The sequence below is a fragment of the Salvelinus alpinus genome, chromosome 1, assembly GCF_045679555.1.
Source record: "Salvelinus alpinus chromosome 1, SLU_Salpinus.1, whole genome shotgun sequence".
Taxonomy (NCBI): Eukaryota; Metazoa; Chordata; class Actinopteri; order Salmoniformes; family Salmonidae; genus Salvelinus; species Salvelinus alpinus.
Window position 1 is genome coordinate 82,577,337 of NC_092086.1, and position 24,125 is coordinate 82,601,461.

At 43.8% G+C, this 24,125-nt stretch overlaps 2 protein-coding genes across 3 annotated transcripts in view; both read right to left on the bottom strand.

Moving 5' to 3' along the window:
* Positions 1 to 686, bottom strand: part of LOC139531762 (collagen alpha-1(XXVI) chain-like) — a 49,994-nt gene extending 49,308 nt beyond the window's left edge. Inside the window, exon 1 of the mRNA XM_071328572.1 lies at positions 216 to 686. Within this exon, the coding sequence (XP_071184673.1) occupies positions 216 to 376 (161 nt within the window). The 5' untranslated portion in view covers positions 377 to 686. The remainder of the gene's footprint in view (positions 1 to 215) is intronic.
* Positions 687 to 1,302: 616 nt separating this feature from the next.
* On the bottom strand, positions 1,303 to 22,153 carry LOC139531758 (matrix metalloproteinase-28-like). 2 transcript variants are annotated; one of them, XM_071328562.1, is made up of 8 exons: positions 20,934 to 22,153; positions 15,311 to 15,387; positions 9,329 to 9,531; positions 5,129 to 5,350; positions 4,431 to 4,676; positions 2,721 to 2,870; positions 2,222 to 2,389; positions 1,303 to 1,987 (listed from the first exon to the last, which is right to left on the bottom strand). In XM_071328562.1, exons 1-8 carry the CDS (start codon positions 21,012 to 21,014, stop codon positions 1,590 to 1,592), a joined length of 1,545 nt encoding a protein of 514 aa, XP_071184663.1. In that variant the 5' UTR covers positions 21,015 to 22,153; the 3' UTR covers positions 1,303 to 1,589. The 2 variants fall into 2 exon arrangements, with proteins under 2 accessions (XP_071184663.1, XP_071184656.1); XM_071328555.1 differs by lacking the exon at positions 20,934 to 22,153 and adding an exon at positions 19,370 to 19,740.
* Between the last annotated feature and the right edge of the window lie 1,972 nt (positions 22,154 to 24,125).

Genomic DNA, 24,125 nt, shown 5'->3' on the forward strand with positions numbered 1-24,125 from the left:
CGTTATTCTTAGAGGGCAAGAAAATAGTTGTACCACAGTTATATACTTTTGGTTAAAGTCAACGCACAAGCTCATGCATGGTAGCATACAACTTCAACAGGGTTGATAACTATATAAAAATGTATATTTCTACAGATCAGTAGCTGTTTAACATTGAACAACAACTTGAACTCATAATCACTTCTCTGATGAATATTTGCTTGAGGTCCACTTACCTGCGAGCCGCATTGGTGCCTGCAGGGGGTCCAGCGGTGTGTTCAGTGTGGATGCGTTGCAATGTCACACCTGGAAATTGATAGATAAACCCGGTCCCTCGTGACAGACTGGGTGAAAACATCCAAATACAGAGAATGCTAAAAATGATTGAACCTGTCATTGTCCGAGAAGTTAGGTTTCTGTTCGAGTGAGAGGTTGAACACTACCTGTATTTTGAAGTGGACAAAGTTTGGAGACGCGCGTCTCGGGAAGTCAAAGCCGCCGCGCACGAATATATCGTCCTAATATATCGTTAAAGTAAATTAATACCATATAAATCTGCAACGTCGTGAGACATTCTGGAGCCTACTGTTCTCCCAGTCACTGCCTTTGTCGTGTTGCTAGGCTTCTGCCTTCCAAGTCTGGAGGGATTGTCTGTCTGCAGCAGCGTCTGAGCGCTATACGCACTGTAGTTTGGGAAGCTCGACCCAGTCGTTTTTGCGCATGGTTTATTATTACCGCTGAGTAATGTGGAAGGGATAAAGTTCACCACCATCAACAGAATAGATGGTGGTGGGCTAGATATTAGGTTTACATGTATGGAATAGGAAGACATCAAACGTTATCCATACATCATTTACGAGGCACCAACATTAAAACATAGGCTACTGAAGTGCATAAATTCACAGGTTCAAATCAAATGGTGATGCAAATCATATCGATTTCATTGGTCAAAAAGTGTAAAAAGTAGCAATTAAGCTGAAGAAAACAACTAGTATTCATCAATAGCTCTTTGGCTCTGATATGTCACCAGGAGAACTAGTAGCCTACATGCAAGAGTGCATTAGACATTGTTACATAGTAGCTTACTTACAACTAAACTAACTTTCTTTTGATCTCACATTATCAGAATTTAAGAATCATTTTAATAAAGAGGAGGTCCCTGTAACAGTCCCTTTGTCACATCATCAGCACATCAAGGAATTGCCTCAAATGCAAAAACAGTGCCATATGTGGTATTTTATGAAATAATTATACAAAAGGTCTTTATGAATGCAATAGTCTACTAAAGAGTCCAGAGACTTCATCTCCAACTACAACAACTTGTCTGAGAGAAAACATACAAACATCATTTATTTGTGCAACAATGCCACATGTAATTTATAACTCACAAATTGGCTATGCCATACAGAATATCGTAATACTGTCTACAACAAAACACACATTACAAACAAAAGCATTGGTTCACTGGATGAAGTAGGATTAGGAATACTTATTTAATAATACTGTATGAACATAAAAAATATGAGCTCTGTCATTGCTTAGTCTGAATATATCCATTGCACATTACCTTCGCCAACCACTTTAATCAGTTAGTTAGCACCCTCTTGTGGTCACAGTATATTATTGCCTCTGTGGTGAGTTCCCAAACAGCCTGTCCACTCCAGCTCTGTGTCCCACATCCCCTCTCCAGTCACCTGCACTTTCTCTGGATCAAATCTCCAGTAGTGCCGCTCCTTGAAGAAGTACACTTGTCCATCAGGGTGGCTGACGGCTCCGTTGGTCCCCCGGGGGACCCCCCTCCAGTCGTCCAGACTGCGGGGGTAGTATGGCTCGGGCCTCAGGGTCCCCAGGTTGAGCACAAAGTAGAGCTGGCCCTTGAACACCACCAGGTGGCCCAGGCGGGGGTAGTAGAAGGCCTGGTCAGGGTGTCCAGGGAGGCCCAGCTCGCTGCTCCTCAGGGGGAAGCCCGGGTCCACACCACTGCTGGAGTAACGCCACACTCGCCTACCTGGGGGAAGAGACGCAAGGAGGAAGGTGCTGGTTGTGTGAGATGTGAAATTACAATGCAGCAACACATATATGAGGACACAAACTGAAAAAGCAGTCTGTGTGAAACATTTCTGCTATAATCTACCTGAACTATAACCCCAACTACGATACAGGACAGATGTTACTATAACAAGAACAAATAATTTCAGGTACGTTTATTGCTGGGTAACTCGTGTCTTCATTTTCACACTACCTTTGAAAAAGTAGAACTTATTGTCCATCTGAGAGTAAGCAGCTGCCTCAATGGCGAGGGGTAGTCCTGGCCAGCGGTTCTGCAGAGGTAGAGGGGAGCTGGTCTTGCCTGCAGGAGACACAGTCCAGAACAGCCCCCCACGGAATACTAGGCTGGTACCATCTTGGTCTGCAAGGTAAGAAAAAATGAATTGTTTTCAGGAATCAGAGTATATCATCGTCTTCAGAAGTCAATGAAGAACTCTCAACCTACTATTCATGTAAATTGCTATGAGATTGATTACCTAAACAATCACAGGCCAAAATCCACCAGATGGCGCTGTTAACTTGTCATATTTGTCTTGTTCGAAACCTCAAATCTTATCCAAAACGTGCTTCTAGCCTCAAATATGCTAGGTAAGTACGACTTCCAGTCTGGTGACAAAGAGCCATTCATTTCAATGGGACCTATTTTTTGCCTTTCTAGCATGATCAGATATTGACCATCAATCAAGTCCTACCCATGGTGAGTGCATCAAAGAATCCCCTGCAGTATGGAGGTGGGGTGGAATCAGGCTTCCAAGTACCACCTTCAGACAGCTCCCAGTCCCGTAGAGCAGAGCTGAACACCTGACCAGGCAACTGGATTACCTGACCGCTCTCTGGCTTCCCTATGGAGAACATTCAATGACAAAAAGGACAGTAGCTTCAGTAATGTCCAAGCTTTTCTGACTACACGTAATATACATGCATATTCTTCTATGTTACTACAATAGACCAGGTGGATCTGCAAAAAGCTTGACTGATTTATTTATTTCTGACTGCACATTTACAAGTGGAGTACCATTAAAGCTTTCTGCTATGGACAAGTATCCACTGGGCACAGACATCAGTTCAACATCTAGTTTTGATTTACATTGGTTGTGTTGTCAACTAACGTGAATTCAACGTGAAATCAACATAAAATGTCACCATGTCATTGGATATAGGCTAAAAGTTGGGTAAAAAATGACCAAATTCCCTTATGTTGATGACTTTTTTTCAAGTCGAATCATTTCCCCACGTTGATTCACCATCATCACATTACATTTTGGGGTTGAAATGACGTAGAAACAATGTTGATTCAACCAGTTTTTGCCTAGTGGGTGCAGATAAGACCTATATGCCTGTTTCACAGCAAGTTTGAGAGGTAACATACACAAAAGACACTAATTGTCAGATTTGGCACGCCATAACATTGCAGAATGGAAAACCCAACACATCACAGATGACTGAGTGCTGAGATATTGACAGCTGAGCTGACTTTAAATTTACTGTATTCCAATGCCAAAAGAAGTAAAGAGAGCCAAATGATTTTACAATGCCACTGACTCGCAGACACAACGTCTCCTTTGATTTGTCTCCAGATGTTGCCCACCCGTTCTGTTTGGAAAACGTTGAGCAAACATTTGTGTAAAGGTCTGAAAGAAATCAGCATCCCTAAGGAGAGCGAGACAAAACATGGAGAGATAGTTTGTCTGGCTTCTCCCTGTTATACTGTCTAAATGGAAACGTTGATGTACAAGGAAGTTGCTTGTTTACTTTGGTGTGACCTTGAGAGGATGGGAAAAAAACACTGATCAACACTGTCTCCAGCTGCCGGAAGCCTGGCTCTGGGATATAGTGATCTTTGGACATCCCTCTGTGTACAGCATTAGAGCGGTTGGATGGAAAAAAATTACGTTTAAACGGTAGCATGTGTGATTCCCTGTAATGAATGCAATAGCTTAAGATACACATTTAATATGAAAAGATTCCCTCCTTTAGCTTTCTCAGTTGATGCTTCATATATCACAGGGTGGCCGGGACTGTCGGACACTATGATGTCATGGTGAATGATAGCACAGCAGATGGTGATGGGTTAAAGAAACGGATGCTGATCCAATCTCTAGTCAGATCTGTGGACTAAGTTCAGCATGAGGTCTCAATGTCATTATATCATCATCTCGTCACCCTCGTGTAACCTTGTTCCCTCCTCTACCTGACCACTGACTATTACCTCCATATGTTCTCGTTCCACTTCCTCACGTTTTCTTCTTCCACTTCAGTGTAACTTCGCTTTGGACTAGGCAATTTTCTTTGTACAGCAGTAGTTGTCATGTAAAGTGACTGGTTAAAAATAATGTTCAAATTCAAATTGAATTTCAAATAACTTTAATGTTCCTCTCTCAGAGTGGAGTAGGCCTACACACCATAGAGCTGCTGTACAGCAGTGATGTCATCCCAGCTCAGCACCGTGGCTTTCCCCAGCTTCTTGTAGTAGGGGGACATGAGAGCGTGGCGCACAGGAGAGTGCTCCAAGCCCAGCGTGTGGCCCACCTCGTGGGCAATCACCATGAACAGGTTGTGGCCCTTGTAGCCGTTCAGTGTCCAGCGCTCTGCCATGTCAAAGTGGGCCTCCCCTCGGCATGGGAAGAAGGCATGTGCTAGGGCGCCTCCTGGGGGTAAAAACAAGAACATACAGAGGGTTCAGCGGTGGAAGAGAAGCTTCTCAAAACAACCCATTGCCCTACCCCTTCAAACTGTACAGATCTGAAGGAGCCAGGTAGGCATAAGAAATATGGTAGAAGCTTCTCGACTCTCATTTTCAGGCTAGGTGGAACCATCAACATGTTTCTTATAATTATCTGGTCCATTAAAATCTGGAAACACTAAAGCGGTAGATGCTAGTGGCTGTTCTCAGACCAGGCAAGAGGGATCTGTAAGCATGTGAACATTGTGACAGCTGGGGATAGTTCCGGGCGAGATCTTTCACAGCGGAACCCAATTGATCTTTGGAAATTGCCCTGTTTGAAAATGCATTCTCCCTTCCTTTAGGTAAACTATGAACTGACAGGAATCAGTCAAAATGTCAAACCACTACTACATGGTATACTGCTATGCTCCCCACCTGGACCATCAAAGGCGTTGCCCATGCCGTCGTTGTGCTCCCCCTCGTAGAAGGCCAGCCGGATGTCAGCTGACCCCTGGGTGACCTCTCTGAAGGCCAGGGCCGAAACGTTACTCCACAGCTGGAAAGCGGTGCGTACAGCTAGGGCCACCTGACCCCGAGGGAGGTGGCCAGGCCAGTTCACCACCTGGTAGGTCAGGTGACGCTTGTGCCACCTCTCACCTGCAGAGAGATGAGATAGTAGACTGATAAATATAGAGGAGCAAGGGGGACTCATGACCAAGAAGTGAGATATTATATGAACGTTGAAAAAGAGTAGTTATGGTAAATGAGTCACTAGCACCCACTTTTGGGAGCACTGTTGTGCTGGGTAAGATTCAGATTGTCATTCATGCAGCTGGGAGAGAGGAGTATAAGGGGGAGGGAGAAGGAGACAGAGAGATAGAAAGAGGGAGAGGGAAGGAGAAGAGAGAGAGAGAGAGAGAGGGACGTTTGCAAATCACAATAATGGGGATGTGAGTGTTTCTTTTTGAACAATAAGGGTGAATCCTTTGGCGAAGTGCAGAGAGAGTAATGTTTATTACATTACTTGTGGTTACAGCAGTGACACAACTTTAAAAAATGTTATCAACTAATTCAGAAGAGCTCTTGCTGTGAAGGATTGGTAGGAGTGGTTGTCTAAGGCAATAAATCAATTATTTGTGTGTCAAAACAACTCAACTCCAATAAAAATAACCTTGTCAATTGACTGCAGCAGATTATTCCTCAATAAGACACATTCCCTAAGCAAGGCCACCTCACACGTGTCTGGATAAACGCTGGTTTCTAACAGAGGCACAGACCAGTGGGAAGAGATGGTCTTCTTCACCTGTATGAGCTTAGAGCCAGAGTGTGATAAACACATTTCAAGAGCATGTGTGAAATCGCATAGAGAAAAAAACGCTACAAGGTTTAACCTTTTTGCTAGCACTCCTTGAAAGAAAATTTATTGAGAACAACTCCACAGGACACTAAAAAAACTCTCATATCTCAATGTTTACAGTGAGCCTCATTGGTGTGACTAGATGAGCTAAGACTGTTCCAGCAAGCCTCATTGGTGAGACTAGATGAGCTAAGACTGTTGGTGCAATCGTTTGCGTCTCTCTGGTACTCGACCAACGAGCCAGTAAGAGCCAGCCCCTGCCTTGACTTCTGCTGGCTGCCTTCACTACTGTACTGTAGATAGACAGATACATATAACTATTCTCCTGTACCTCACTTACATTTGAAAGAATGCCATATTCTTCCAATTCAAATTCTGTAAAGTTTAATTTGGGACTAAAACTGCCTCTTTGCAGAAACTGTCCTTCAATCTCCTATCCGTGTGTGTAATCCATATTGATGGGATTTCTCTGAAATAGGATTGCTCCAGAGGATCCTGAGCCGTCCTTCCATGGACTCTCTCCCAGCATCTTTGCACAGGGAGCAGGTGGCAGCTGTCAGGTACAAACTTGCAGCTGGAAAAGTGGGCAGTATGACGCCTACATCTGCATTCTTCTAGTATTATCCAATCACTTCAGGGGCTGTGTGGAATTACATACTTTTCTCCATCCAGACCACAAACACAAACACCAGCACCCTAATACCCCAAAACAGCTCCATTTACCACTGAGCATGTAGGCCTATCTATCACACAGTGGAGATGTGTTGGACAGTCTCCATATGGCCCTCGGAACATTGAAAAGACTGTCGTATATCTTAATAATTTAGGCAGTGGTTCTCACAGACTAAAAGGGACTGGGGAGCTCCTTTAAGATGAAATAGGATGTGTGTGCAGAGAGTTTATATCAAATTTAGAATGTGCTTCCCACACACGTGGAGATTGGAGAATTCCCTGAAGATATTTCAATGGCAGTGTGTGTAGATAGCCTACATACAGATGTAGGATCTTATTTTTTTCACCCTGTTGCAGAACATTCCTGCAATGCAGGACATTTCAAACTTGTCTTGTATTTGAGGTTTAAAAAGGGTTCTAAAGTTTATAAATTCCACCTTGAACTTTCAGACTTGTAAATGAATCAAACCCTACAAAAATGTCCATTAATTATATCCACATAATAATTCACATGCCCTGTCGCTGCTGGATTGTTTTCCTGCTGTAGCAAACTGGATCAAATTATGATCCTACATCTGTACTATGCTGGCTCTGATTTACAGCAGTGGAGGCTCCTCAGGGGAGGAAGGGGAGGACCATCCTCATTAGTGAATTTCACAAAAATAAAATAGTGAAACATTGAAAAAGCTATCCATTTTAGATAAAACTATGCTAAATATATTCACATGTCCTCAAATAATTTAATAAAACACTGTTTTGCCATGAAGGTCAACAGTAGCCTTAGCAACACTCTGTAGGGTAGCACCATGGCGTGGCCGGAGGACAGATAGCTTCTGTCCTCCTCTGGGTACATTGACTTCAATACAAATTGAAGTGTCCCCAATACAAATTGACTTCAATACAAATACAATGTGGTGAGTAGTTTACTCAAAGAGAGAGAAAGACAATAGTTAGAACAGTTTTGAACAAATTAATTTCTTCCAAAATTATGGAGAAGCAAGAGAAAGAGAGAGCTAGCTATATTTTGTAGTATATACTTTTTAAACTTTCACTTACTTAGCTAGCATCGAATGCAGCTACAGTAGCTTGTTTACCCTACTCAAACACCCGGTTCAAACAGAGAGATGCTATGTTTGCTAGCTGGCTATGGCTATCCAACACTGGAACTATTCCAAGTCAAGGTACGCTTTTGGTTTTATAAATTTATTGCCACCAGGGCCTGCTGGTGTAACTGCTAAACTGCTTGCTGTTGACTGTACTGCATGATTGTAGCGGGTTTACTAATGCGTTAGTTCTAGTAGATATGTTGACTATGACGTGACAATGATGTACAGTAGGCTGTGTGTGGTTAGCGATATGAAGGTTTGGCTTGAAAAGGTTTTTTCCACCTGTTCACAGACAGCTGATGTGTTGTGCACTGAAGTCCACAAGGGAAAAGGTGAGAAGAGAGCGCGTAGATAGATACGAGAAGGAATAATATATACAAGGAGCCGTTTGTATGTAGCTGGTATGAAAATGAACTGTGTTTGCATGCGATCAGGGGTGTATTCATTGTGCCAATTCTGTTGAAAAACATTTCTTAAACGGAAGAAAACGGAACGAAATGGGGATAAACATATGTAAATTTTTCCAATAGAAACTCTTGTTTGCAACTGTTGGACTAATGATTACACTCTAGATCAGCTAGATGCAGGCAAGATGTATGCAAGGCGGTATTAAATGTGTCACTGTCTGTCACCTTGATTACGCAAAATTCTCTCAACCTGTGCACCTACGTTGTAAACTTTCCTTCAACCTCATGATGGGTACAGGGAGAATTGTAGCATCATGTAGTAGCCCAAACCTATGGATGTTACATTGAGCTGGGTGAATGGAATATGAATGACAGTCATCCAATATGCTGTAATAGAAATAAGGCCATGTTCATAAAATAAAAAAATCATCCTCCCTCATCTTAAACGGCATGAACCCCCCACTGATTTACAGTTTGTAGTGAACTCCCTAACAGAGACCAACCACAGAAAGCACATGGCCATGGATGTTGACTGCCACTAGAGTCCTTCAGTGGAGGTCTCAAAGCCCATTTTCTCAAATTTGGACTTCGAGGCCAGTAGTAAAGCTGATTTTCCTTGTTTTCCTCTAACCTGGGACTAATTCAAGGAAAACCAGCCTTCGATTTGAGACTCCCTGCCTAACAGTTGATAACCCCCTAAAAAATAATTTGGTCATTGAAGAAACCAACAGGGCAGCTTGCTATTGGGAGTCATTGAGCAAACAACAATGTTATGACCTCAATAAATGGTAATAGTTGATTAGATGATAATTTAATTGAGGATGCAGTATCGAGTCACAGTACAGCTGATGAGATTAGTTAGCCTGACCTCTCCATTCTAGACAATAAAGTCACATTGGCATTGCTATAGCAGTCTATTCTTGAAATATGACCTATATAATCAAGTCCATCTGTATGGGCCAACTACATTTCAATCAAACATTTGATCTTCAAGGAAGGAATAAAAAAATGAGTAATATCTAGGAGGTTGGTTTGAAGTTGGCCAGAAGTGAGCCCAAATCATCTAAAGGATGTCCATGGATTGGCCACTAACCTAGCTGGCTACGGCGCTTCCTGCGTAGACGCTGTCCAATGTTAGGTTTGGTCAGACCTCCATGGAAGATGTCGTTGACCTTCTGTGCCCAGGCCTGCTGGCCCCTGTCATCCCTCACCCCACACCTGGGCTCTGCCATCTGGTGACGTGTGGCACTGTCCAGACGCCCAGTGACTGGCAGGTGGGTGAGCCACTGGAACTCCCTGAGAGGCAGACAGAGGAGAGATGGATGAATGATAAAATAAGAGTGAACGGCAAACGAAGATCGGAGAGCAAATCCAGAAAGTAGAATCAAAAAGTTGCAAACCCTAAGAATGTGGTGCAATCAATACAGCACTTTACAAGTAATCCACATGTGATGATGGTAGTGTGTGTTCTTTACAACTGACCTCAAACTAACCTTTTTGTGGAAGGTACTATGCAGTGCACAGACCCTCTCGCGCAATCAACTTCATTGAGATATGTCTAGTTTCTTTGTAGGCCTATTCGGCGGGAATAATGCGAAGCCAGCTGAATAGCCTATTGGCTGTTTCTGTTTGAGTCTTTTATTAAAGAATGTGAAACAATGGTGTGTCGCATTTCGCTTCGCTCCACAGGTAGTATTACATTTCATTTCGGTTTGATTTGATTTGTAGCAATTTTTTCTTAGCTAGCTACATAGCCGTCTTTGTATCAAAGATAATTGTGTAGTTTAGAGTAATTATCGAGGTTAGCTAGCCAGCTACTTTCGTCCTTCTAACGTAGTCAACACTGCTAGCCAGCCAGCTAGCTAGCCAACTTCTACCGAATAGCAGCACTGTAGAAACTATTACATTACAACGGAACGACTTGATTAGTGTAGTGTTAGCTAGCTACATAGTTGTCTTTGCTGTCTTTGTATCTAAGATAATTGTGTAGTTTAGAGTAATTATCGAGGTTAGCTAGCCAGCTATTTTCGTCCGCCACGCCGCCGTTCTCCTGCCTAGTCAACACTGCTAGCTAGCTACCCAGCTAGCCAACTTCTACCGAATAGCAGCACTGTAGAAACTATTACATTACAACGGAACGACTTGATTAGTGTAGTGTTAGCTAGCTACATAGTTGTCTTTGCTGTCTTTGTATCCAAGATAATGGTGTAGTTTAGAGTAATTATCGAGGTTATCGAGGTTACCTAGCCAGTTATCGAGGTTACCTAGCCAGCTACACTTTCAAACAAAGTCAACAACGCAGCCACTGCTAGCTAGCCTACTTCACCAGCCAGCAGTACTGTATCATTTTAGTCAATAAGATTTTTTGCAACGTAAGCCTACCTTTCTGAACATTCGAGACGTGTAGTCCACTTGTCATTCCAATCTCCTTTGCATTAGCGTAGCCTCTTCTGTAGCCTGTCAACTATGTGTCTGTCTATCCCTCTTCTCTCCTCTCTGCACAGACCATACAAACGCTTCACACCGCGTGGCCGCTGCCACTCTAACCTGGTGGTCCCAGCGCGCACGACCCACGTGGAGTTCCAGGTCTCCGGCAGCCTCTGGAACTGCCGATCTGCGGCCAACAAGGCAGAGTTCATCTCAGCCTATGCTTCCCTCCAGTCCCTCGACTTCTTGGCACTGACGGAAACATGGATTACCACAGATAACACTGCTACTCCTACTGCTCTCTCCTCGTCTGCCCACGTGTTCTCACACACCCCGAGAGCTTCTGGTCAGCGGGGTGGTGGCACTGGGATCCTCATCTCTCCCAAGTGGACATTCTCTCTTTCTCCCCTGACCCATCTGTCTATCGCCTCCTTTGAATTCCATGCTGTCACAGTTACCAGCCCTTTCAAGCTTAACATCCTTATCATTTATCGCCCTCCAGGTTCCCTTGGAGAGTTCATCAATGAGCTTGACGCCTTGATAAGTTCCTTTCCTGAGGATGGCTCACCTCTCACAGTTCTGGGTGACTTTAACCTCCCCACGTCTACCTTTGACTCATTCCTCTCTGCCTCCTTCTTTCCACTCCTCTCCTCACCTCACCCTCTCACCTTCCCCCCCCTACTCACAAGGCAGGCAATACGCTTGACCTCATCTTTACTAGATGCTGTTCTTCCACTAATCTCATTGCAACTCCCCTCCAAGTCTCCGACCACTACCTTGTATCCTTTTCCCTCTCGCTCTCATCCAACACTTCCCACACTGCCCCTACTCGGATGGTATCGCGCCGTCCCAACCTTCGCTCTCTCTCCCCCGCTACTCTCTCCTCTTCCATCCTATCATCTCTTCCCTCTGCTCAAACCTTCTCCAACCTATCTCCTGATTCTGCCTCCTCAACCCTCCTCTCCTCCCTTTCTGCATCCTTTGACTCTCTATGTCCCCTATCCTCCAGGCCGGCTCGGTCCTCCCCTCCTGCTCCGTGGCTCGACGACTCATTGCGAGCTCACAGAACAGGGCTCCGGGCAGCCGAGCGGAAATGGAGGAAAACTCGCCTCCCTGCGGACCTGGTATCCTTTCACTCCCTCCTCTCTACATTCTCCTCTTCTGTCTCTGCTGCTAAAGCCACTTTCTACCACTCTAAATTCCAAGCATCTGCCTCTAACCCTAGGAAGCTCTTTGCCACCTTCTCCTCCCTCCTGAATCCTCCTCCCCCTCCTCCCCCCTCCTCCCTCTCTGCGGATGACTTCGTCAACCATTTTGAAAAGAAGGTCGACGACATCCGATCCTCGTTTGCTAAGTCAAACGACACCGCTGGTTCTGCTCACACTGCCCTACCCTGTGCTTTGACCTCTTTCTCCCCTCTCTCTCCAGATGAAATCTCGCGTCTTGTGACGGCCGGCTGCCCAACAACCTGCCCGCTTGACCCTATCCCCTGCTCTCTTCTCCAGACCATTTCCGGAGACCTTCTCCCTTACCTCACCTCGCTCATCAACTCATCCTTGACTGCTGGCTACGTCCCTTCCGTCTTCAAGAGAGCGAGAGTTGCACCCCTTCTGAAAAAACCTACACTCGATCCCTCCGATGTCAACAACTACAGACCAGTATCCCTTCTTTCTTTTCTCTCCAAAACTCTTGAACGTGCCGTCCTTGGCCAGCTGTCCTGCTATCTCTCTCAGAATGACCTTCTTGATCCAAATCAGTCAGGTTTCAAGACTAGTCATTCAACTGAGACTGCTCTTCTCTGTGTCACGGAGGCGCTCCGCACTGCTAAAGCTAACTCTCTCTCCTCTGCTCTCATCCTTCTAGACCTATCGGCTGCCTTTGATACTGTGAACCATCAGATCCTCCTCTCCACCCTCTCCGAGTTGGGCATCTCCGGCGCGGCCCACGCTTGGATTGCGTCCTACCTGACAGGTCGCTCCTACCAGGTGGCGTGGCGAGAATCTGTCTCCGCACCACGTGCTCTCACCACTGGTGTCCCCCAGGGCTCTGTTCTAGGCCCTCTCCTATTCTCGCTATACACCAAGTCACTTGGCTCTGTCATATCCTCACATGGTCTCTCCTATCATTGCTATGCAGACGACACACAATTAATCTTCTCCTTTCCCCCTTCTGATAACCAGGTGGCGAATCGCATCTCTGCATGTCTGGCAGACATATCAGTGTGGATGACGGATCACCACCTCAAGCTGAACCTCGGCAAGACGGAGCTGCTCTTCCTCCCGGGGAAGGACTGCCCGTTCCATGATCTCGCCATCACGGTTGACAACTCCATTGTGTCCTCCTCCCAGAGTGCTAAGAACCTTGGCGTGATCCTGGACAACACCCTGTCGTTCTCAACTAACATCAAGGCGGTGACCCGTTCCTGTAGGTTCATGCTCTACAACATTCGCAGAGTACGACCCTGCCTCACACAGGAAGCGGCGCAGGTCCTAATCCAGGCACTTGTCATCTCCCGTCTGGATTACTGCAACTCGCTGTTGGCTGGGCTCCCTGCCTGTGCCATTAAACCCCTACAACTCATCCAGAACGCCGCAGCCCGTCTGGTGTTCAACCTTCCCAAGTTCTCTCACGTCACCCCGCTCCTCCGCTCTCTCCACTGGCTTCCAGTTGAAGCTCGCATCCGCTACAAGACCATGGTGCTTGCCTACGGAGCTGTGAGGGGAACGGCACCTCCGTACCTTCAGGCTCTGATCAGGCCCTACACCCAAACAAGGGCACTGCGTTCATCCACCTCTGGCCTGCTCGCCTCCCTACCTCTGAGGAAGTACAGTTCCCGCTCAGCCCAGTCAAAACTGTTCGCTGCTCTGGCACCCCAATGGTGGAACAAACTCCCTCACGACGCCAGGTCAGCGGAGTCAATCACCACCTTCCGGAGACACCTGAAACCCCACCTCTTTAAGGAATACCTAGGATAGGATAAAGTAATCCTTCTAACCACCCCCCCCCCTTTAAAAGAGTTAGATGCACTATTGTAAAGTGGCTGTTCCACTGGATATCATAAGGTGAATGCACCAATTTGTAAGTCGCTCTGGATAAGAGCGTCTGCTAAATGACTTAAATGTAAATGTAAATGTAAATCAAACCTTCAAATCAAATCACATTTTATTAGTCACATACACATATTTAGCAGAGGTCATTGCGGGTGTAGCGAAATGGTTGTGTTCCTAGCTCTAACAGGACAGTAATATCTAACAATACACAATACACACAAATCTAAAAAGTAAAATAAGGAAATTAAGAAATATAGAGTATCTATTGTGAGGGTTCAGTGACCAGCCGGAGGAAGACGACATGACAGCACCCTCCTCAGGGGATAGGTACTCAGTGTAAAGCCAATTAGTACAGTACACACCTGGGCCCACTAATTGGCTTGGTGTCTCCTTCTATATAGGTGTGCCAGGAGATGAGCTCGAGGTGGATTGGGAGCAGACACGGGGACTGGTGAGGATGTTGGATTTTCCTACCTCAGAGAAAGCGGCTTTATCTGATGCACCTTGGCTCTATGTTAAACAAGGCAGGCCATAGATGGAGGGAAGCGTCCCCCCTGTAAATATGTGTAGACAATCGTCTAAAGAGAAGGGGAGACGTTTGTTGTTTTGTGTTCCCTTTTTGGCCATGGCCTTTTGGTCAGCTGCTTAGTTTAGGTTTATTCTTTTTACGCTGTTTCAGCGTTGGACGCTACCTTGTACTGGAATTATTTTGTTGGGTGAAAGAACCCGTTGAGTGACAATACAAAAGGAACCACAACCACTGCCTCCGGTCTGTTCAATTCATGCCTCCCGCCTGTGTTAGGGTGTTTCGGACTAGCTGACCCGTCGCACGCTGTGTATACATTTTTATATATATATATATATATATATATATATATATGTGTGTGTGTAGTATATTTGAGGAATACGTAGAATAGTATATGTACAGCAATAGTTAAATACGATGGCCTTGACTAGAATACAGCATATACATATGAAGTGGGTAAAACAGTATGTAAACATTAGAGTGACCAGTGTTCTATTGAAGGTTCTAAACCTGCTGAGCATGGGGGTAATGCATCGTCTAGCTCTTCATTAGTGTCAAATGCGTGTAGTTTAAATATCAGCATAAATAATAGCTGTCATATCACCTGGATAAATACCAGGCTCTGGTGGCAGACTGTTACTTCCATTAGTGAAACCAAGCTTTTGCTTTGTGATAGAAAATAAACATGCAATACATTTCGATAAATCTTTTAAATGAGTTAGGCTTTTCTTCTCCAAATATTCAGTAACTCACAGTGCAACTGTGAAAACAGAGACGTGTGCTTGCTTTTTCACTCAAGCACAACTGGAGAATGGGACACACTTTTGAGAAAGCTATGTCAACACAACCTCAAAGACATTTTCACAGAGAATGAAAAGTTTTTCCTCAGATTTGATATTCTGAGAAATTAGTGAGTACACAAAGTCAATGAAAAATGTACATGGCATATTCTGTAACAACCAATACATTGTAATCAATCATTGACCACACTCGATTAAAAATGTCCCTAATTTCCCATTATTACTGTAAAGTGCTCTTTCTGGTAGGTTAAAAGATGCCAGCCTTGTTGTACCTGAGAGCTGTGTTGACCTCAGTATCATTGTGTTGGTGATTCTCCTCCTCAAGGTATCCATACTTCTCCAGAAAATTCTATACAGGAAAACAGAACATACAAATTCAGAATGTGTATCACACTCTCTCCTGGACCATAGACTATGTTCAAGGAAAGGGAACAAATCAATAGGGGAGATTGGGGTAAATTGAGCCAAAGGGTTAAGTTTAGCCACCCTTTTTCTAGGAAACCATACATAAAATTCATCTGACCAAATATTTAAGAAAAGGTTGTCATTTCACAGAGCCTGTGAAGGAAGTTAGGTCCATGACGCTTGTATCTTAACCAAAGTAGATCATTTTAAGATTGTTCTATACATTAGTTGGGGTCTCTATAAGCTTCAATATGAGGTCCTAAAGCCAGCATGAAAGTGCATCCTTGTAGCTGTGTGGGCTAATATAGTCAAAATGTTTGCCTTGGGGTAAGTTGAGCCAATGTAAGTGTTTTCTTCCCAGGCGTAATGGAAATCATCAGCAAGCATATGATATGAGGTAACAGGGCCTGGCATATGTTAAAAGTGTGACAAAAAAAGTACAAAGTGTTCATTAGGTGTTAAGCGTGTGTTTAAAATATACTTAAAACGTAATTATGTTGAATTGTGTTTGGGAAATAAAGATAGACATAGTTTTAAAAAGGTAGCAGTAATATTTCATTCAGTATAGAAATGTGTACCAGGGTAAGTTGTGCCAAGAGACCACTTTTTTTGGACAAGCTATGTTTTCAAAACTGTAATGATTAGATGATTTTTGAGGATTTCCATGGATACACAACATCCTGAAAAATATGTATGTTAGATGGAGTGATGGTGAATGTAAAAACAGCTCAACTTTCCCCACTCTCCCCTACAAAGTAATTTAGTAATTTGTAGACTCCAACACATGAATGATTTCGAATACCATGGTCAAGACAGCCTGGAGGGGAGAGAGGAAAGCATTGGGCTGGTATGAAAGAACCTGAAACATCAAGCACTGAGTGAATGCAGCGGAGGACTCAAATTAGGGCTAAGTGGTCTTAGAATCATTATAGCAGATGCTAACACCAGAGATGCCATTGAGAAGTTTCACACCGCTGCCAGAGATGTTTGTGGTGGGTTGTTCCCCCATCATATTTTTCTATGATTGGATTGATTAGGCCCTGAGGGCCACCAGCCAGTGCTGTTCCCATGAGCAGCTGGGAGCGAGCAGAGTGCATTGTGGGATGTGGCACTCAGGCCCACTTCTGCAGCTGGGTGATGATAAGCGGCACTCCCCTGGGTCTTCCGTGGCCCAGGTCCCTTAAATGGCTGCCTAATGGAAACCAGCCAGCACAGCTGGGTAGAGACTAGAGAGAGGGCCTCTGCATTAGAGTGGAACTCCACAGACCATTTTAATTGCAAAGAAAACCAGACGGGTTGAATTGACTGGGTAGTCTTGGGTTTTGAATAAGGCTGGATCTAAAGCATGCTAGATGATACAGCGTTCCAACAGACAAATACAATGGACCATTGGTAGATCAGAGTGCCAGGGTGAAATCCTAACTTGAGATCAAGTGACGGGCATGGATCTAAAATTAAAATTCAGCCCGGAAAACGAGTCAGTTCTCTGTTGTTCACTATACTCTTCGTTATTTGTGTGACCAAAAACTATAAAAGTTGAAAATGGGCTGTACTGTACTGGGAAAATTGAGGAATAAGGCTACAATTAGGCTAAACCACAAAGAGCTCACAATGTAGCCTACTTTGTTGATCAAAAGCTCAATTCCCAATAAAGGAATGACCGTTGTGTGAAGTAAAGAACCATGAAACTGGGACCGACATTTTACGACGCAACGCAGACGTAAAGAATGAAAACGGAGCCATTCAATCTTGTCGTCTCTATGAGTAAGAGAACCAAAGGTTGACATTTTCCAGGCTTCCACAAATACAGACCCTTAGAAGTTTTAGAAGCAGAAAAATAGCTACTTGTTGGTGTAAAAAAAAACTCAATTCACAGCCTTTGTTTCCAGTTAGACACTTCTTGTGCTTTAAACAAGATGAAGGCTTCTTCGGTGGAAGGATGCTCAGTGGAAGAAAACATTCCTCCAGCAGGAGAGGCCTACAATTCCTGTTGCCACTTGCCTCCTAATTTACACCAACACAATGAGCCTTTCACTTGACTTTCACTATCTGGAAGGTGAACAACCATATGTCAAATGGAACAGAAAGCTCATGACCCCTTCAACCTCAAATATAGTTCAGTGTTGTTTCGGACATCAGGGTTCTCTGTCAATGACTTATTTCAACAGAAGTGCATGACAACGACAGTGAAGTGTGCAATGATGGACAATATAAACTCTAAACAAAAGAGGGGACAGGGGAATAAGTCAATTGGATTGAGTGGGAAGTATCACAGAACAAGAGAAGTGACCAGTATCACACATTTAACACTCCCAAATTAATCTAAACTCTACAATTCCAGAAGCATATCTGTATTTAATAATTGGAGACAATAAGTCCACAAGTAAACCTCATCTAAAGGAATCTATGCCTGGCAACAGTTTGTTGACTTGAGTGTTCCTGTGTATGCAACATGGTCTCTTGGAAACTTGTATTATTCTGTAGCTAAATCTGTGACATTCCATTTAGTATGATATTACATTACTTTACGAATGGAATAGCAATCATACAATATCATACGCATTATAAGACATACAGTCTCATATGTCTTATCTGGTCATACAATAGCATACAAATTGGATGATGTAACTTAACATATGTATTGTATTACGTATAGTATTCTACGTCTTTCTCTGAGAGAAATGTGCTTGTTGCGCCATAACAACAAAGGGGAGAATTTATGTTGGTGGTTAGGAGAACTAAAACAACAAAGGTTAGGTGAATTTACGTAGCAGGTTAGGTGAATTGTCTTACGTTTAGAATAATGGTTAGGTGAAGGGTTAGCTAAAATTCTACAGTTGACCTGATGTGACTCGAACATGCAACCTTTGGATTGCTAGATGGTCGCGGATTACGCCTACCCATCCTCCCCGACCAACCTCCCTACTTTCAATTCTGTCTATAGTAACTAGACCATTAGTAGGTATCATACGTCTTGGAGGTGCTCAGAAATACATAAAGTATGTTTCGTATGGCTCGGAGGCCAGGCTGGTGACATGCATTTTCCCTAAGGCGAAGGTACTGTCCCCGAACATCATCAAAGGATTTATATGCCCTAAACCCATACAGTAGTAGGTTGCCTGTCGTGTAAACATCATGCTGCTCCTGAACAAGGCAGTTAACCCAATGTTCCTAGTCTGTCATTGAAAATAAGAATTTGTTCTTTACTGACTTGCCTAGTTAAATAAAGGTAAAATAAATAAATAAATGTTAAACAGCACCACATCTAAAGACAGACCCATGTTGTGGTGAAACATAATGAACATATACATGTTTTTGTGCTAAGCAGGCTGCAGTCATCCAAATGAGCCCTGGTCACAATACTGGTGTTACTGCCCCTCCGTTTTCTTATCCGATGTTACCCATGTCATGTGTTTGGGACTAAGGGTGTGTAGAGCAACAGAGGGTACAATGTTGGACTGGCGGGGAGGCCAGGGGAGGAATCCAAAGGGCAGATTTACCAAGAGTTAAGGTCAGGAAGCCAGGCAAGCTGGGGTCAGGAACAAATTCGGTTTTGTGTGCAAAGCCATAATACTCTGACTGGGTCAACTAACCCTGAGCTCTGCTTACAACAAAGCGTGGTAAAGCCTTGCTGAGAGTTATCCAAGAAGTGAGGGAATCATAGTAACTCCTAGTTATCACATACAGTAATGTGCATCCAATAAAAAAACTCAGGAATAGAAATGACAGAATTTTGAATAAGAGTAAGACATGAGGAAGAAGTGGGGAAAGTATTCGGTGAAACTGTAATGACAGGAAAGTAAATGGCAGTACAATAACGTTACCCGTTGCCTTCTTCAAACAATTGAGCATCATTTATTACACTGAAATGTGAAAGCCAGTCCTTGCCATAATTCATGATTTTCCAGGTAATTTGCATAACCTACCTCAGCACTAGTCTCAGGTGGTGGCGGGAGATTTAGCAGCACAGGTGAGCCAACGGTAACGGTTGCCTTCAACGTGAGCAGCACACAAGAAAGCTGCAACACGAATGTCCACAAAGTTTTCTCAGGTAAAATGTTCATCTTGCCGACAACGACAACGCAAGTCTTCATACTTGGCCACGTTAAATGACTGAAAAACGTGTTGACTAAATATCCTGAAAGACATAAACTTGATATCGAGATGTCTACATTTCGCCGTCTGTATCTGGAGCCACAATGCGAGGAGTCTGCTCAGAGACACCGCCTCCAAAATTGAATGATGTGCCTCGTTTCCAACAGAATTCCAACTTCAGTCTTGGAACTAAATGTGGAGTTCCACAGCTGCATTCAATTTAGATTAACAACGCCTGTAACGTCCTGGAAAGAAAGGTTGGTAGCACCTGACCTTACAGCAGGAAATAAAGAAGTAACAACATGGTAATAATTAGTGTGCCTGCTGAATAGTACTATTGCTCATACTAAACTACATACTATAGCTGAAGCCAGTGCACACATTTTCTTGAAGAAATACCTTTACTACTTATAAAAAAAGTTAATATTTCCTGATGTATTAAAGACAAAAAAAAAACGGTGTTATTATTTGTTAAAAATGTGTTAATCACTTGTTATTTCTGGTTTTATTATTTTCATTCTTTACCATTGAAAACTGATATTTATTTATCTTTTTATGCAATCAAAATATAATTATTTGCCCAGATGGATTGCTGCTGAATAAAATGTACATTTCAAATAGTTCACAATTTGATTATTGAAGACCAAGTCCCATAAACTGTGCATCAAGTATTTTTTCTCTGGACATTTAAAAAATTGCCATTTCAAATAGTTTGCACTGGCAGGACAGGATTTTTGAAGACCATTCACTGTTCACAGAAAGTATATTTGATATCGACAAAGATTCTTATATTATCCATAATGTTTGAGCTGGTTGAATGGATATGACATGGCAATTTCCCTGACCCACCATTCACAGATGGTTGGGTGACCACAGTGAAAGGGGGCGGTCTCTGGTCTGTTGTCAACATTTTTGCAGCACTTCGCAGCAGAGAAGGTTAGGACCCCTGGTATAGAAGTGGCAAAACACATATGACGTAACTGCATGTGGTAACTAGTGATGACCATTTTGAAACGTCGTCAGTGATTTTTAGCTGGGAACGTGGCGACTCCCAGTGAGCATTCTGGGGATGACAAAGAGGAGACTTGGCTGATGACTGTGCCACGTTTTGTGAGCATAGAGAGGCAAGAGATAGCCAGACTACTAAATTGGGCTAAGGAACAGAATTTGGGTATTGTTGAAAGGCCATCTGTGCATGTTCTGCAAACAATAGGGCGGATGAAGGTGTGGCATGGGCGTGATGAACAGATAGATGTGGTTATAGACAGTGAGGAAAAAGAAAAACTGCAGAGGGAAGATGTGTGTTGAGGTAGATTTGGGCCAAGTACTACAAAACGCACTGTGCTGTCTCTGATGGCTTAGAAATATAACCTGATGAGATTGAGGATGAATTACCTGCGGTGGCAGATGTGGTGAAGACCGAGCCTCGACCAGATGGTCATGCAAAGGATGATTCTGGGCCAGTGGGAGTGACATTTGGCTGACCAATATGTAGTCTCAGGCTGGGTAGAAAAGAAATTGGACACTGTTAAATCGGTGAAGGTGGCTCGAAGTGGACTTGATTTTCTGTGTTTCTTCTGCCCAGAGGGAGCGGGTGCTTAACATCACATGCCTCGGGACAAGACCTGTGACTTGCTTTGCTCTCCAGAGCAGGGCGCCTTTGAGCGTTTGAAAGGAGTGATTACTTTGGTGGCGTTAAGTGTTGAAGTGGAGCAACTGAAATGTGTCTGTGATGCTCGCTGTTTGTTGCGATGCAGACCTGGTGGCGTTCTTGGTGAAACTGAGAAGACACTGTCCTTTTGAGTTTTGAAGCAGAGTCTTTACCTGGCAAAGTCATGTTAGGATATGTCAGTTATCCCGTGAGAGTTTTTGTACCAAACCCACAAAGGTGTTATAGATGCGAAGCTTATGGTTATGTTGCAGCAGTGTGTAGGAGGGAGATTCCCGAGATGTGAGAAGTGTGCAGGAGGGCATGGGACAAAGGAATGTGTAGTATTGGTGGAAAAAACTGTGTGTATCAATTGTGGGGGTGCCCATGTTGCTGGGGATCAGAAATGCCTGGTGTGGGAGAGATAGGTTGAGGTCAGAGTAGAACAGAAGGTGTCGTATGCTGAGGCAGTGAAGAGAGTAGAGGAGGATGGGTCAAAGGTGAGTAGTATCCTAGCTGTCTAGCGGTTAAGAGCGTTGGGCCAGTAACCAAAATGTTGCTGGTTCGAATCCCTGAACCGACTAGGTAAACAATCTGCCAATGTGCCCTTGAGCAAAGCACTTAACCCTAAATCAAATCAAATGTATTTATAAAGCCCTTTTTACATCAGCTGATGTCACAAAGTGCTAGACAGAAACCCAGCGTAAAACTCCAAACAGCAAGCAATGCAGATGTAGAAGCACGATGGCTAAGAAATACTTCCTAGAAAGGCAGGGACCTAGGAAGAAACCTAGAGAGGACCCAGTCTCTGAGGGGTGGCCAGTCCTCTTCTGGCTGTGCCGGGTGGAGATTATAACAGTACATGGCCATGATGTTAAAACGTTCATAGATGACCAGCAGGGTCAAATAATAATAATCACAGTGGTTGTAGAGGGTGCAACAGGTCAGCACCTAAATGTCAGTTGGCTTTTCATAGTCAAGCATTCAGAGTTCGAGACAGCAGGTGCGGTAGAGAGAGTCGAAATAGCAGGTCCGGGACAAGGTAGCACGTCTGGTGAACAGGTCAGGGTTCTATAGCCGTAGGCAGAACAGTTGAAACTGGAGCAGCAGCACAATTCAATTTTTCAATTCAATTTTATTTTATATAGCCCTTCGTACATCAGCTAATATCTCGAAGTGCTGTACAGACACCCAGCCTAAAACCCCAAACAGCTAGTAATGCAGGTGTAGAAGCACCTGCATTACAACCAGGTGGACTGGGGACATCAAGGAGTCATCAGGCCAGGTAGTCCTGAGGCATGGTCCTATGGCTCAGGTCCTCCAGGAGGAAGAGGGAGAGAGAGAGAATTAGAGGGAGCATACATAAATTCCCACAGGACACCGGATAAGACAGGATAATTACACCAGATATAACAGACTGACCCTAGCCCCCCGACACAATACTGCAGCATAGATACTGGAGGCTGAGACAGAAGGGGTCGGGAGACACTGTGGCCCCGTCCGACGATACCCCCGGACAGGGCCAACTAGGCGGGATATAACCCCACTCACTTTGCCAAAGCACAGCCCCCACACCACTAGAGGGATATCCGCAAACCACCAACTTACTACCCTGAGACAAGGCTGAGTATAGCCCACGAAGATCTCCCCCATGGCACGAACCCAAGGGAGCGCCAACCCTGATTGCTCTTGTAAGTTGTTCTGGATAAGATCGTCTGCTAAATTACTAAAATGTCAATGTAAAATGTAGTAGGCCTAGGCCAATACAGTGATACAAATATGTGCTTCAGTAAGGTTGGCTTCTTAGCATTTGTTGCCATGGTTATCAAATGTACCACAGAAATGGAACTTAAATCACAGAGAATAGATGTTGTGGTGGCAACTGCAAAGAAGTACTTGGGTCAAGGTGTTGAATTAAAAAGCCCCGTCCTCCCAGGCCATCGGATCAGTTATGGCCAAAGTAGTGAAATGAGGTGGTGTTTTCTTTTATAAAATAGTGGTATATATGTGTTGGGTTGGTTGGTGGTGCAATTCGTTTTTTTTGTATCAAATATGTTGGGGTGGTGGTGAATTATTTTTTTTTTTATATCACAAAATGTAAAGCTGACAATGAACTGACAGGGTAAAAATCTGTCGTTCTGCCCCTGAACAAGGCAGTTAACCCACTGCTCCTAGGCCATCATTGTAAATCAGAATTTGTTCTTAACTGACTTGCCTAGTTAAATAAAGGTTAAATAAAAATAAAATAAAAAAAGAGTTATGACCACACACTCCCGCACAGTAGGTGGCGGCATGCACGAAAAATGTGCAAACACAATGATACCAAAGAAGGACGTTAGTAGGATAGCGAGCTAGCTAATGTCAACTTTATAAAGTTTAGCTACATAGCTTGCTAGTTCCCTAAGCTTTTATCTAAATAGCTATAGTTTTTGTTGATAAACTGTCTAGCCACGGTGTTGTTAAAGATAATGTCAAATTGCTGCTGACAACTTCGTGATAGTTGACCAACTTATTTGGCTATCAGCTTTACTCCAGCTAACTTTAGCTTCTAGCTAGGTCGCTTGCATTCTAACTGACAAGCTAGCTAGCAAAGCTACTCGCTAATTTAGCTGGCCAAAGATCTCTGCCCTGCACGTTACTCCTCAGGTCTGTCATCTTTCTAGCTAGATATATCTTGCATTTATTTTACTGTAGAAAGTGTGATAACAATAGGTCAATGATTAAAGTATGATGACGAAAAAAACGATGAATAACGTTAACCCTTGGTGTTTGAGTGCAACAAGTAGCTAGCTAGCACTACTTGCCAGCTCTTTTTCAGGCTTGGTAGCTGTGATTGCTAGCTAACTGGCCACCAATATGCTAACACTGGCTTACCATACCATGTTGTGTTGCCATAGCTAGCTATTTAGCTTGTCATGAGCTATTCTCACAGCTATTTT

Coding starts and splice junctions, on each gene's coding strand:
- LOC139531758 (XM_071328555.1), bottom strand. CDS start 19,537: ATGAAGACTTGCGTTGTCGTTGTCGGCAAGATGAACATTTTACCTGAG. Junction 15,388..19,369: donor CACCTGAGACTAGTGCTGAG/GTAGGTTATGCA, acceptor TTTCCTGTATAG/AATTTTCTGGAGAAGTATGG. Junction 2,390..2,720: donor CTTTGATGCACTCACCATGG/GTAGGACTTGAT, acceptor CTTACCTTGCAG/ACCAAGATGGTACCAGCCTA.